The sequence below is a fragment of the Microcebus murinus genome, chromosome 8 (genome assembly GCF_040939455.1).
Source record: "Microcebus murinus isolate Inina chromosome 8, M.murinus_Inina_mat1.0, whole genome shotgun sequence".
In the NCBI taxonomy this organism is placed as follows: Eukaryota; Metazoa; Chordata; class Mammalia; order Primates; family Cheirogaleidae; genus Microcebus; species Microcebus murinus.
In genome coordinates, this window is record NC_134111.1 from 51,434,843 (window position 1) to 51,449,822 (window position 14,980).

Below are 14,980 nucleotides of genomic sequence, written 5' to 3' on the forward strand. Positions count from 1 at the left end.
CTGCCCAAGCTTCCCATTGAAGCCAAAAGGTTTTCTACGGCCTGTTTGTTGATGCCCTGCCATGAGAACGATGTCTGAGCTTGCTCCAGGAAACAGTCCAGGTCCACTCTCATGGGAACATTTTCCAGTTTCAGCATGTCAGGTGCTAGGTACATAGCCCTAATCTCTCCAGAATCTTAATCGTTGATTCTTCAAAAAAACATAAGAAAGAATGTGAGTTTATGGTCTAGAAATCAAATTTAGTACAAAAACCTGGGTTTATTTTTCCTTTGAATTGTATACACTGTTTTTATCTCCCAACATTTTTGTTATATTATTAAAATCTTCATACAGCAAAGTTGGAAGAATTTTACGGCAAACTCTCATATAACCACTCCCTAGATTCAAGCATTAACATGGTGCTAAACTTGCCTTATCACATATCTATCTGTCTGTCTGTCCCTCTAGCCATCCATTGGCCTTATATTTTGATGCATTTCAAAGTAATCTGCAGACATCAGTACAATTCCTCTTAAATGCTTCAGTATGCTGGAATTCAAGTAAAAATGCATACCCCTCATACCCCTTCTCAGTCAGTCCCCATCTGCAGAAGTAACTACTCTTCTGAATTTTTTCTACTATAGATTAGTTTTGTCTGTTCTAAAATGTCATGTAAATGGAATTGTTCGTATGTTCTTTTTTTTGTGTAATACTTCTTTCACTCCTATTAATGTTTTTGAGATTTATCCATGTTGTTGCATGCATCAGTAATTTGTTCTTAAGTAAGACTCCATTCTATGAATATATCACAATTTATCCATTCTACTTTAATGGACACTTAGCTTGTTTCCAGTTTTTTGGCTATTATGATAAAGCTGCTAAGAATATACCTGGAAAAGCCTTTTTTCATTTCTCTTGGGTAAATACCTAGAATTAGAATTTCTGGGTCATAGAATAGGAGTATGTTTAGTTTTATATAAATTGACAAAATTGTTTCTAAAGCAAGCGTACCCTTTACACTCATACCAACAATGTATAAGAGTTCCAGTAGCTCCAAATCCTGGCCAACATTTGATGTTATCAGTCTTAGCCATTCTGGTGAGTGTATAGTGGTGTCTCATCATGGTTATAATTCACATTCTCCTAGTAACTAATCATGCAGAGCACTTTTTCATTATATGATGATTTGATTTAAAAAATTAACATGCCATCATTTAAAAGTCAAGTGGTTTCCCATAAGAATTCAGATTCACAGCTTATCCTGAAACATTAAAGGACTTAGCACAACTAAGCTCATATATCCACATGGGAATGATCAACAGAAGCTGAGTAGTGGCTGTGCTTTTAGGGCAACTCCTCTTTAGTTCCCCAGTGTCCCCTGCCCTCCCCATAACTCCCTAATTGTCAATTACCATCATCATCGTGTTTGTATTGTTGTTTTCCTTCCTGTTAGGAGGAAATTGAGCATTTCTTGAACCCATATTGTTAACAATCTGGGAAAATGAAAGGTAGATCAAGAGGGCCTTACATTTCAGAAAAGGTAGAAAGACCACATTTCTTTGTAGCAGTGAGAAAATATTCCTATAAGGTTGAATATGTTAATTAAATGGGTCTATTTTGAAAGGTTACAACTTAAGGCTCTATAATGAAACTGCCTGGCTTTACTTTTTTTATTATCTGGCTGGCCCCTTTAGGATTTTGTGTTTGCATCTTCTCTAACAGAACACTCAAACTGATAAATTATGTCTCAAGGCTCCCCCAACAGGGGGTTACTTAGATATACAAAGGGATCTAATTTCATGTCCTTTTATTGAAAAAGGAAAAAAAACCCACTCCAATAATAATTCATTTAGAATATTTTATGTGTTATAAAACATTGAGACTAAAAAAAATTTGTTTCACTTTCTCAGATTCTATAATTTTGCTTTTAATTCCAGGATTGTAAGTGGAAAATGTATATGGAGATGGATGGGGATGAAATTGCAATAACCTACATAAAAGATGTGACATTCAACACAAACCTACCTGATGCAGAGACTTTAAAGATGACAAAGGTAGGGTTCTATTTACAGCTTAAAAGCTTTTTTGAATTCACAGATATCAAACAAAGACATTAAAATACCCCAGCAGTGTGCTTTTGTGCTTGTCGATGCTCACATCAGCTCAGCCTCAAGCTGGCTGTTGAAAGGCACATTTTATTTAGCAGATTGAGATCATAATAGGTTTTTGTTAAAATTCCACTTATGCTGTGTGAACTAAAAAGCACTGCAAAAACGTATCGTTTAATTTTTTTAAATTTTTCTTCCACCTTTCTTCCTGCTTAGTTTGTCATTGATTAAAGGAGAGAAAATGCTAACAATGAAAATATTTACTTTGGATTTTGAGTCCTTTTTAAACCTGGAAACTTGTGAGGAGGAAGACTTTCTTGGTTGAGTTCAATTTCTTGAAGGACGTAGATGAGGGTATTGATGAGGCACACATTGACATCTTAATGGCCCTCTTAAGTTCACACCTATGAATTCCTGAGGTGGCCAGAGAGCATGTTACTACACTTAGGTCAAGACAGAAACATGCCCATGAAAATGCTAAAGACAGACTTATAAAAATGCTTAGCTTGCTCTTCAAAATGGAAAAAATTCAATTCTGGCCCAATCATACTGAAAAAATACATATGAGACTTCAGTTGTAGAAGGTCAACAACTTCAGGCAAATAACCATGATGTCAATAGGACCATCTTCCTAACCTCACATAAACCATTAACTCTAGCTCACTCTTAACTGTGCATTTGGTTTCAGTGAAGAAAGTGAGGCTTGTAGCAAGTAAGAACCAGGGTACAAACACAAGTAGGGAAATAAAAAAATGATTCTTCAAAGCCATGCATTAGACTTGTAAATGTGTTCTCTTCATAGACATAAGATTGCTAAATACCCAAGTCCTTTTAATTTACAAGTAGATTCATCAAGTAGATTGATTTGATATTCATTGTTGGATGCCTCTGTGCAACTGGGAGTTATTTCAATGGCATTATTTATCTGGAAAGGTTATGATTTGGTTTTAACTTTTTCCTATTTTGTTGGGACATATTATATATGTTTTGATGTCTTGAAGACTAGAAAGATTCTTTCTTTCTTCCCCACCTGTGACATGGAGTTGGAAAACTGAATGCAGGTGTTTTTGCTACAATGCCATATACACAAAATCACAGACCAACATTAATTAACAGAGCTTATAGGGAAAATAAGGCTGGAGCAGACCATTCAAAATTTATAGCACTTGTTAACAGCAACAGAAACAAAAGAACTAGCACAGCTAAATCTCTACCACATTATCTTGTACTCAGCTCACTCCTTTGCAGCCTTAAACCTGCAGTGAAAGAGGGATGGGAGGAGAGTGCAGCTCACTTATTAAAAGAGACTGTTTTCCTGCAAATTAAAATAGGAACCAAGATCTAGGCTTCTTTACTCATCCTTTGTTTTAATACAATGGGAAAATATTGCCACAGTTTCTTCATTCATATGTGCAGCTTTGCCAGATAGCCTGAGATAGTAGGAAGCAGAGTAATTGTTGAAGCCACTAAACCAGCCACTGCTTGCACTCAAGGAAGGCACTTCTGGGTCTTCTTATATTGTTATGGCTTTCTCTTAATTGTGAGAAAGCTTTCTGTTGATGCTTCAAACTTTAGCATGAATTAATGACCTAATGATAGGATTGAGTGATAGCAATGCTCTTATCAAAAAAAGAGAAAATTGTGGCAGACCAAGACTAGCTGTTGATGAATACACAAAAGGATGTCCTGTGAAAAACAAAACCCAAAATACTAGGATGTTGTGAGTAATCACATGTGAACCAATAAAGCTTTCAAGATAATCTGATACTATGCCCCCATTTTGCCAATTGTGTGTGGCTCTGTTGGCCTCAAAGACACATACTATAGCAGAGCAGGCTGTTTTATGATACTACAGCATCCTAACTTTTGTTTTTCAGCCACCATTTGTAATGGAGAAGTGGATTGTAGGAATAGTGGAAAATCAGACTGTGGAGTGCACTGTCACCTATGAGGTAAGCTCTTGGGGAGCAAGGCTGGTGGATTCACCAACAGTTATTGAATAGGGAACTAACTGTTCCTTCAGCATGCTTGTAATTTATTGTGATTTATTGGGAGAGAAATTATTTAACCAGTATGAATATGGGAAGAGCAATATAATTTCTCTAACAAAGTGTTGGGAAGGAAAGACAACAGAATAAACTTACCTAAAGAGAGAGAAGGGTAGTACTTCATCATTCATTCAGTAGTTGGTGATTGAGCACCTTCTATATACCATATAACATGTGAGGTACTGGGGGTACCCAAAAGTAACTAAAACAGGTCTTTGCCTTCCTGGCTCTTAGAGTTTAGGGGTGAGGGTAGATGAATGATTCTTCAAAAGCACAACCCCCATTACCACCTCAAGGGGGGTCTATTACCAAAAAGAAATGAACAGATTTTATATATTTTTTCTTTGAAAAAATAGAAAAAAATTATACTTTTGAAAAATGTGCTATTAATATTAAAATTCATACATCTAATGCTACCTGCTGGCAAGTACTGTTCTGCAATGAGGCTAGACTAGGTCTATACTCTCTTGGGGCTTATATTGTGGTTGGGGGAAGATAGATAGTAAATAAGTAATAAATAAAAAAAATACCTGAGAGTGATGGGTGGTAAACACAAAATAGCGTGACTTGGGGCATGAGATGCCGTGGTCAGGGAAGACCTCTTCTCCAAGGAGGAGACAGCAGGGAAGAGCAGAGGAATAGCAAGGCCGCGTGCCCAAGGCACAGAGTACAAAGACAAAAGATCATAGGGCCACAGAAAGGGATTTGGATGTACTATAAGCACAATGGGAAGTCAATGGGGCATTTTAAGTCAGAGAGAGAAAGAACCTAATTATGTTGTAAAAATCAAAATCATTCTTCCGTACAGTAATGTGCCCATAGTTAACAATATTGTACACTTAAAGTTTGTTGAAAGGGTATATATTTCATGCTATATATTTTTTACCATAATTTAACACTCACACTAAGTGTTAGAGAATGATCTCTCTGTAAATATATTTTAATAATCTGTGTTCAATGACTATATTTAGTACTAATAATCTTTTAAAAATCAATAAGATCTTCATGGCTTGTGGGACATACACCTAACAAGGTAGATAGACCCTGTGGGGAGCCAGGGGAGGGGTGCAGTTATAGCACAGTTCTTGGCACAGGTGAAGATATTAGTATGCGAACACCATCAACAGACATGCATTTCATTCATTCATTCAATCATTCATTCAAGAGGCATTTATTAAGGATTTACCATGAACCAGGCACTGTAAGAGGTGCCTATACATGTTTTATCTCACTAACCTCATGTAAATTCTGTGAGATAGGTATTATTATCTTCATTTCGCAGATAGGGAAAACAGGCTGAGAGAGATGAAAGGAAGTCCCGAGGTTCGGGACATGCATTGACAGAGTAAGTGGAGTCACACCCATGTCTTCGGACTATAAAAATACTTTCCGCCCTTCCCTGGCTACCCTGTTAGCCTCTCAGTGGCTGCAGTACCTCGAGTTGGACTTCATGATGGACATTGTGGTGGTTTCCTGAGCTGCCAGGGTTTGGCTTTCGGTATTAGAAACCCGAATCCTGGCTAGTCCACTTACCCAGCCTGGAATCGAATGAGTGTCACAGCAGTTCTCTGTCCTCACCTGCCAGGGCACACAGCTTGTCAGGGATGAGGCACCTGAGAAGTCACATTAATTGTCAAAGTGTCAATTGTAGGGCACAAAACCTAAACAAAAGAGGTTGTTTAGTCTTGGGGAACTTGGAATCTAGACTATTCTGAAAGCCTGTTAGTTGGTCCTCACTGCCCAGGGAAAGTCTTCTTTTTCTGTAACTGAGAAGTTAAAACAGCCAGTTTTCAACTCTGCCTGCCTTAGATAGTGCTGGAGACACACCACACCCAATTCTTTTTTCTCTCTCCCCTTCCTCTCTCCTCCTCCTATTTGGACTCTATGATGACATGCTGCTTGTTTCTGGAGTTTTCACTTTAGAGTTTTAAAAAATATTCTCATAACCATATTGAATCCTGGAGATTCTTTGATCGATACTGATTTGTGGCACCTGGCGAGGAGGGAGATTTCAGGACAACAAGGCGGTGTGTCCTCACCTCTTCCTGATCCTTATTTCTTAACTCTTGATCCCATCTCACTTTTGTGTCTGTTCCTCACACAAGTGATCTGTCGCTCCACGCTGCCCACATTCACCCAGTCAGTCACCCTCGTGATCAGAGGTGTCTTGGGCCACATGGTGGTCAGATTTTCATTTAACAAACACAGTATCTGTTTTCAAGTATTATAGACAGAAAAGATTATTTTTTATTTCTTACTAAACAAAGAGGTAAGTTGAGATTTACCAAATATTAATAGATTCTGGGAGAAGACAAACATATTTTTAGCTACTATAATCTAGAAAGGAATATATGTTATGATACATTAAGGTACAAGATGCTATAACCCATTAAGGAATAAAGTGGTTAAAATTTTAGTCAAATTAGCATATTTAGGCCAACTGTTTGGAACATTTTACCTAATGCATTATGATGTTGCTCTAACGAGTGAAATTCAAGTGATATAATAAAAACCTGAGTGTCTTTTCTTCCCATTTTATATATGTGGGTCTGTTTGGTCATGTGTTTCTTTTTCTTTTCTTTTCTTTACTTTTTTTTACCAGAGTGATGTTAGAACTCCAAAAAGCACTAAACATATCCATTCCGTTCAGTGGAGTCAAACAAAACCTCAGGATGAGGTGAAAGCAGTCCAACTTGCCATTCAGACAGTATTCCCCAACTCAGAAGGCAACCCTGGAAGCAGGTCTGACTCAAGTAAGTTAGTGTTCAACATTAGATGTGTGCTAGATTCCAAAAACTTAATTCTGAAATTCTCATACCAGAGATAAGTGCTGGTCTGTGGATAGACATAGATTTCTAATATAATACTTCCTTCTTGCAATTTTACAGTATTGGTTTTATAAACAGATTATATGGAGAATAGTATTTATGGATTTATAAATATGAGCATATTATAATAAATTTAAATATGGATAACTATGGTAAAAGATGAAAATTAATGATTGTATTGCATTGGTTAATAAAATACACATGTATGTATATATACACATATATTTGGTTTCCAAAAGTATGCTTGTAGATAAAGATAGGGATCTTCTATGTCTAGCAAACATTCCTGCAAAGCCACTGCTATCACTGGGACAGCTTTTTGAGTCCTGAACACCATTGATACATCAAGCATGGGAATGATTGGGAAAGGAAGAAAGGAAGGAGGAAGGGAGGGAAATAAGGATAAGAGAAGGAAGAGAGGATAGAGAAACAGAAAACGTGAGATGCATATGACAGATAGTGGTGAAAGTAACTACAGATGATATAAAGAAACAATTTAGAGTAACATAGAGGAAGGTCAGTTGACTTGCTGGAAAATGGGTCATTATTTGGTGGATTCAGGAGAGAGGTTCTGACCCTTAGCTTTGTAGGTGCAGAAACTCTAATACAACTCAGAGTTAGGCTCTGCGGGACTGCAATAAGCCAACAAACACATGGGAGGTAGATAAAGCCCCATGAAGTTCACTCTTTCCCATGCGAAATGTACCCACCAAACAAACCAGATACATGTTTTCTGATCAGTGCATTTTTCCCCCAAGAGGAAAATACACCTAGGAAGCCATATCAAAGGTTCTTTGGTGGGCATGGAATCAAAGCAAGGGGCTCCAACGAGCTGACCCTCATGGCTGGTCTTGCTGAGGCATGAGTGCGTAGCTCATAACAGAGTTCTGAGAGCCCAGCTCATATCTCCTCCACTGAAAGTACTGATCTACCAAGCCAACCAGGCATTTTTAAAGGTCCACAAGCCAGGGTGCCCAAAATCCTGGACAATACTCAAAACCTACTAACAAATTCTTTGATAGCACGCTGAACCTGTAAACCTTTGTCAACACAGTTGATTTGGTTGTTCTTTCACAAATAATCACGAGAAGACATTCTGAGCACCAAAACACATTGTCAAACATCTTTTGGGGTACGCTATTTCTACACATGACTAACCTGTACGATAGGTGTTGATTATCTCAGAAGGTACTCCAGTTCTAAGTTCTTTTATTTGTCAATTCAACAGTCTTGCCTTGCATGCCTACTTTCGTACCTTTAAGGACTTCTTGCTGTAATAACTAATGTTTGTGGGGCACATTTTATATCTGTAGGGCTTTCATAGCCATGATCCTATTTGATTTCTACAACACCCCTGTGGAATCTGGGGGTGTGGGGTCTCCTCTCTGCATTCCTACTGTATTTTTCTCTCCTGTTAAAAGCTGGTTTTCTGAGTCTGAATTTGGTAGCTTACAAAAAAAAAAAAAAAGCTGGTTTTCTATGTCCCTACCCATATTACACAAAATGCCTGCCAATAGCTTCAAATCCATTTTTTTTTTTTTTTTGAGACAGAGTCTCGCTTTGTTGCCTAGGCTAGAGTGAGTGCCGTGGCGTCAGCCTAGCTCACAGCAACCTCAAACTCCTGGGCTCAAGCAATCCTTCTGCCTCAGCCTCCCAAGTAGCTGGGACTACAGGCATGCGCCACCATGCCCAGCTAATTTTTTCTATATATATTAGTTGGCCAATTAATTTCTTTCTATTTATAGTAGAGACAGGGTCTCACTCTTGCTCAGGCTGGTTTCGAACTCCTGACCTCGAGCAATCCGCCCGCCTCGGCCTCCCAGAGAGCTAGGATTACAGGTGTGAGCCACCGCGCCCGGCCTTTTTTTTATATAGTTTAAATCCTACTATGTTACGAGTCACCAAATAGATACTTTATTAGTCCCAATTCTAGATTCCCTGGGGTAAAACTTATTATAGAGCTGTTCTTTTCAGCACTCTTCCACAGATCAATTAACTGCATCCGCAGGTGGGGAGGGGGGTGGTGGATGGGGTGGGTGGTGAGGACAGGCCCTGTGGCATACGGTAACCATGTGGGCAGAGGCAAAGTGGTGACAGTCCCAAAAGAAGGCAATGGACAGACATCTCATAGGTGTCCTCTACTTCTCTTAAAACTTTTAGGAGACAGTTATCCTCTGTCTCTAATCTCTACCTATCCCCTACTGGAATTGCTCTGGGTAAACTTCTTCTCTCTGATTATGATATCAGTAATAACGGGAGAGGCTACAGGGCTGACCTCTCTTTGGCTTACTCCAGTTTTATCTAGTTTGCTTCCCTTCCTCCTTCCTTGTATTCTTTTTGCCAATGTGATGTGAAGACTCAGAGGATTCCACCGGGACCAGTGAAGATCTATCTTTCAGCTGCAGGTAGCAGAAAACCCAGTTTCCATTGGCTTACTAAATTGGTTTTCAAAGTGTAGCCCCAGGACCAGCAGCAGCAAGATCACCTGTGAACTTGTTAGAAATGCAAATTCTCAGGCCCAATCCTGGACCTACTGAATCAGAAACTCTGAGGGTAGGACCAGCAGTGTGCATTTTAAGCCCTCCAGGTGATCCAGAGGTACTCTAAAGTCCTTAAACCACTGGTTTAAACTGTAGTAAAATTTATTACCCTTGATAACAAGAAGTCCAGAGGTAGGGCAGGCTCCAGGTGCAGTAAGATAAGCCAGCACCATATTAACGGTGAAGAATGGACCTTTCCTTCTTTCCACTGTGCCATGCTCAGTACGTTGCCTTTGCCCTTGCCTAGTTCCTCTCAGGTTCACAGTCATCACACAGAGACATGGCAACACCCAGAGGAGATAGGGTCAGGTCCCTCCTGGTTCTCATGTTTAGGACTAAGAAAAACTTTCCTAGAACCCCCCAGCAGACCACCCCTTACCAATTCTGTTTTGAGCAACGTGTCCATTCCCAGTCATGGCATCCGCACATCTGCCTTGGGCTGACCAAAGCCTGTCCCTAGAGCCAGAACGCAGTCAGCTCCCCCGACCCACAGGTCTACGTGGAGGGGGTTGGGCACCGAACGCAATCAGGGCTGTGGTGGAAGCTCACATTCCAGAGAAGTCAGGATTAAAGAAAGAAAAGCACTGTGATTCTGTCTGATTCTGCTCATGTGAAGTCTCTAAAGTAGTCAAAATAAAGAAAGTAAATAGAAAGGCGGTTACCAAGGGGTGGGGGAGGAGGAGTAGTATTTTGTGGGTGCAGAGCTCCAGTGTTGCGAGATGGAACTATCACAGAGACCTGTTGTGCAACTATGTGAAAATACCTCACGCTACTGAACTGCACACTTATAAATGGTTAAGATGGTAAATAGAATGTGTTTTGTGCCACAATAAAATACACACATGCACACAACAAATGACAAAGAAGGCACTGTGGTTGATTGAAGCCTGTGAAGCGTGTCTGGATGCAGGAGCCACCTGTGTCTAGAAGAGTCTCTCACCTCAGGGGTGTGGGTCCCCTGTGCCCAGGCAGACAGAGGCAGAGAAGTGAGCATGCTCTGCTCCCCCCAGAAGCTCCCTCTGCACAGGCAGGGCCAGGGTGGCTGAGGGTGCTGTGGCAGGGATGGCCACCCAGGAACTCCGGAATGTGGGCAGCATAGTTTAGGCCCTGGGGAAACAGAAAAGATCCCAGGGACTTGCTTATTCACTGAAATATAGCTTACTAAATGGTCCTTGTTAATTAACCATTTTCTTTTACCTTAACGTCTATTTGCTGTGCAGCTTCATTTTTTATGCTGAAAACATGTCCTATTCCTGAGTCTCAGGAATCTTTCCTTTGGAGACATGAGCTATTTTTCTTCCCCAAAATCTCTGGCTGTCTCAACCTTCAGAACCGTGTTTCTTATATCTGTATTGAGGGTTCTTAAGGCTTTAAAAGTGCTAGTTCGGGGCCAGGCGAGGTGGCTCACACCTATAATCCTAGCACTTTGGGAGGCCATGGCAGGAGGATTGCTTGAGGCCAGGAGTTCGAGACTAGCTTGAGCAAGAGCGAGACCCCATCTCTACAAAAATTAGAAAAATTAGCCAGGTGTGGTGGCGCATGCCTGTAGTCCCAGGTACTCAGGTGGCTGAAACAGGAGGAACCCTTGAGCCCAGGAGTTTGAGGAGCACTGTGAGCTATGATGACACCAGCACACCCTAACCCTGGGTGACAGAGTGAGACCCTGCCTCAAAAAAAATAAAAATAAAAATAATGCTGGTTGGCAAAAAGTCTTTTGTTTATCAAACATGCCACAGCCACCTGAACATACTTAACAGTAATTTCTAGAAATGACAACACAACTAAGTAGGAAGAAGATGGGACTTAGATATATAAGGACCTGGCTGGGATTACTGACTGAGGGACCCTGGGCACCTTATTTGACCTCCTAAGCTTCCTCATTTATAGAATAAGACTGTTGACATTTACCTAAAAAGATTATTGAAGGCCAGGCGAGGTGGCTCACGCCTGTAATCCTAGCACTCCGGGAGGCCAAGGCAGGCGGACTGCTCGAGATCAGGAGTTCGAAACCAGCCTGAGCAAGAGCGAGACCCCCGTCTCTACTATAAATAGAAAGAAATTAATTGGCCAACTAATATATATAGAAAAAATTAGCCGAGCATGGTGGCGCATGCCTGTAGTCCCAGCTACACGGGAGGCTGAGGCAGGAGGATTGCTTGAGCCCAGGATTTGAGGTTGCTGTGAGCTAGGCTGACGCCATGGCACTCACTCTAGCCTGGGCAACAAAGTGAGACTCTGTCTCAAAAAAAAAAAGATTATTGAGAAGATTAAATGAGATAATGTAAGTAAAGCCCATGGAACAATGCCAGACATATAGCATATATTCAGTAAGTGTAGATGCCCTTAATTTTAAAGAATTATTTGTAGTAATAAAGGAAACGTCCTTATACCTAGCATAGAATTTCTATGAATGGTAAAGCTTAGAGCATCCCAAACAGACTTGAATTATCCCAAGACAGGCTTATGAATGAGGCATGCAGCCTTAGTGTGGCATAAAAGATGCTCATTTCCATTTCTTCTGCAGGTGCTGACTGCCAGTGGTTAGACACTCTGCGGCTGCGGCAGATCGCATCCAACACTTCTCTCCAGCGTTCCCAGAGCAATCCAATACTGGGGTCACCATTCTTCCCATACTTCGACCAGGATTCCTATGCTGCTGCTGTGAGGCGGAGCCAGGCGCCCGTTAAGTTCCAACAGATTACACCTATTAACCAGTCCAGAAGCTCCTCTCCTACTCAGTACGGACTGACCAAAAACTTAACTTCTCTGCATCTCAACTCCAGGGACAGTGGCTTTTCCAGTCTTAATAATGACAGCTCTTCAGAGAGGGGTCGATACTCAGATAGGAGCAAGAACAAATACGGTCGTGGGAGTGTGTCCCTCAATTCTTCTCCTCGAGGGAGATACAGTGGGAAAAGTCAGCATTCCAATCCTTCAAGAGAGAGATATTCCGGAAAGTTCTACAGGGTTCCTCAGTCTGCACTCAATACTCACCAGTCACCTGACTTCAAGAGAAGCCCAAATGACCGCAACCAACCCAGGACCATTCCAGGGATGCCTTTGCACGCTGAGACTGACTCAAGGGCCGGTGAGGAAGAGAGCAAAGTGAGCGAAGGGGGCTGGACAAAAGTGGAATACCGGAAGAAGCCCCACAGGCCCCCCCCTACCAAGACTACCAAAGAGAGAGCCAGAGGGAGCCACCGTGGATGGAGAAACTTTTGATGAATTTAACTAGATGCAATTTTCTAGGCAGGGTTTTTTTTAATATAATACATTTTGATAATATGATATCTTTAGATGGAATTAACAAAAAGACAATTCCTCTGTTTTTTGGGTTGTTGGGAAATACCTTATAATTGAGACTACAGCCAAACCAGTGCCAAAATGATAGATGTTGATTGTCCAGTGACAGTAACTAAACTTGAAAATAACTACACATATTTTTCTTTTCTAGAAACTTTTCTCTAGAAACTTTTATTTTCTAGAGACAGAGTCTCACTTTGTCTCCCAAGCTCGAGTGCAATGGCACAATCATAGCTCCCTGCAATCTCAAGCTCCTAGACTCAAGTGATCCTCCTGCCTTAGCCTCCAAACCTGGCATGTGCCACCAAACCTGGACAATTCTTTTTATTTATTATTTTTTAGAGATGGGGTCTCACTGTGTTGCCCTGACTAGTCTCAAGTGATCCTCCTGGCTTGGCCTCCCAAAGCACTGGGATTACAGGCATGAGCTACTGTGCCCAGCCTGAGTTAACCTTTTTAGAGGAGGGGTTATGTTATCTTTTTACCTAACCACTGATGTTCTCACTGATGTTAGCAGGGCCAGGACTGGGGTAAGGCAAGTGAGGTCCACAAAAAAAAAAAAAAAAAAAAAAATCAAATTCTAGGTAAAGAAGTATCAGTAATACTGATTTTTCCTTTTGTCTAAGGCTCCAATAGAGCTCAGAAAGACACTGTTACCAATCCTGTCTTTATTTAAAATTTTGAGGCCAGGCTCAGTGGCTCATGCCAGGAGCTTGAGATGAGCCTGGACCCCCTCCCTATTAAAATTAAATAATAAATAAATAATATAAATTTTTGATATTTTGTTCTTCATGAATGTTTTATATTAGTTTTTTCTTTTTTAAAATATTAAAATATCATTTATCTGATTACTGAGTTTGGGAGGGTTTGATGCCCCCAAATTTTGTGCCCAAGGCAAGTGCTTCCCTCATCTTAACCTGGTCTTAACCCTTCTGGTTAGTATTTATTTTAGTAAAATATTTGTGGTTGTATCATGGTCAGAGTTGAACTGATTTGGCTTGTCATTTTTAGGCAATAAAAAAGGTTATTGAATTTAATGTTGATTATGATGCATATCACATTCATTAAGATTCATCTGAAACCAACAATCTAAATTGCCTAGATTTGTGGTTGTTTTCCTCCCTAATCTCCCAGGGACTGCTTTTGAATATTGTATTCTACGTTTTACCAAAGAAGGAGCAAAGAGGGAAAAACAACGGTCCATAAATTCCTCTGGGGATGTCAGAAATCTAAAATCTAAAAGAAAACAGACACAGAGCAAGACAGTAACGTCACAAGCTAACAGCCAGAGAAATTTAAAATTACCAACATCCTTGTTAGAGCCAGACATTAAATAGCAGCCTTGCAGCAAGACAGCTCTAAGCAGCTGGGGGTGGAAAGAGGCCGCCTAAAATTTAGGGCAAGAATGTGGAATCCAACTTGTGAACATCCTCTTTTATAAATCAAAAAGTCAGGTGGCAACAAACTTATGTCAAACAAACCAATGTTTCTTCCACATTCTGAGATTCTGTTCAGCGTTCACTAACCCTGAATATCAAGAGTTCTCGGCCCTGCACAGGACCCTCGATTCTCTGCAGAAATCCAGGTGACACTCTGGTGATTCTGTGGGGTTGAGTTATCTTTTAATAGAAACCAGTCATCAGACGACACGCATATGTTCCAAGAGTAGCTGCCCTGCTCTACTACAGTCCTCCAGGCCTGTTAGGGAAAACTGTATTTGGGTAGCATTAAGTCAGGGTTATAGGAAGTGACCTTTATTTATAAGGGAAGCTGTCATGACCTCTACGTTGATTCAACGACTTGATTTTATATAAGTTCCATTGTGCGCAATCTGCATTGACAAGCAAAAGCCACGGGAATGGTGTGGTCAGTTATCGAGGTGCTCTTCTCCATCATGCATAACCAACTTCTAAGGTTTTAAGTTCCACGTGATCCTTTCTCTTGAAGTTTATATCAACCACAGTCTGCTTTCAGTTATTTTTCCCATTTGTCCTTTGTTTAAATTAAAAGAAAAAGTAGACTAATACAAAGTATGCTATCTTAATATCATGCTGTTTCCAAATAAGCAATAAAATATTTTCTTGGATTAGAATTTTTGGATAAGTAGCTGAACACAGTCTTGACTGAGTCACTCTGAAAGAAACAGAAAGTATGGCCTTAATTATTAAACAAAA

At 40.4% G+C, this 14,980-nt stretch overlaps 1 protein-coding gene across 2 annotated transcripts in view; it reads left to right on the forward strand.

Annotated features, from left to right (window-relative positions):
- Positions 1 to 13,843, forward strand: part of MAP3K20 (mitogen-activated protein kinase kinase kinase 20) — a 171,157-nt gene extending 157,314 nt beyond the window's left edge. For both annotated transcript variants that reach the window (XM_012781959.2, XM_012781957.2), the window contains exons 17-20: positions 1,917 to 2,033; positions 3,965 to 4,039; positions 6,738 to 6,888; positions 12,028 to 13,843. In XM_012781959.2, the coding sequence (XP_012637413.2) occupies positions 1,917 to 2,033; positions 3,965 to 4,039; positions 6,738 to 6,888; positions 12,028 to 12,725 (1,041 nt within the window). In that variant the 3' untranslated portion in view covers positions 12,726 to 13,843. The remainder of the gene's footprint in view (positions 1 to 1,916; positions 2,034 to 3,964; positions 4,040 to 6,737; positions 6,889 to 12,027) is intronic.
- The last annotated feature ends 1,137 nt before the right edge of the window (positions 13,844 to 14,980 follow it).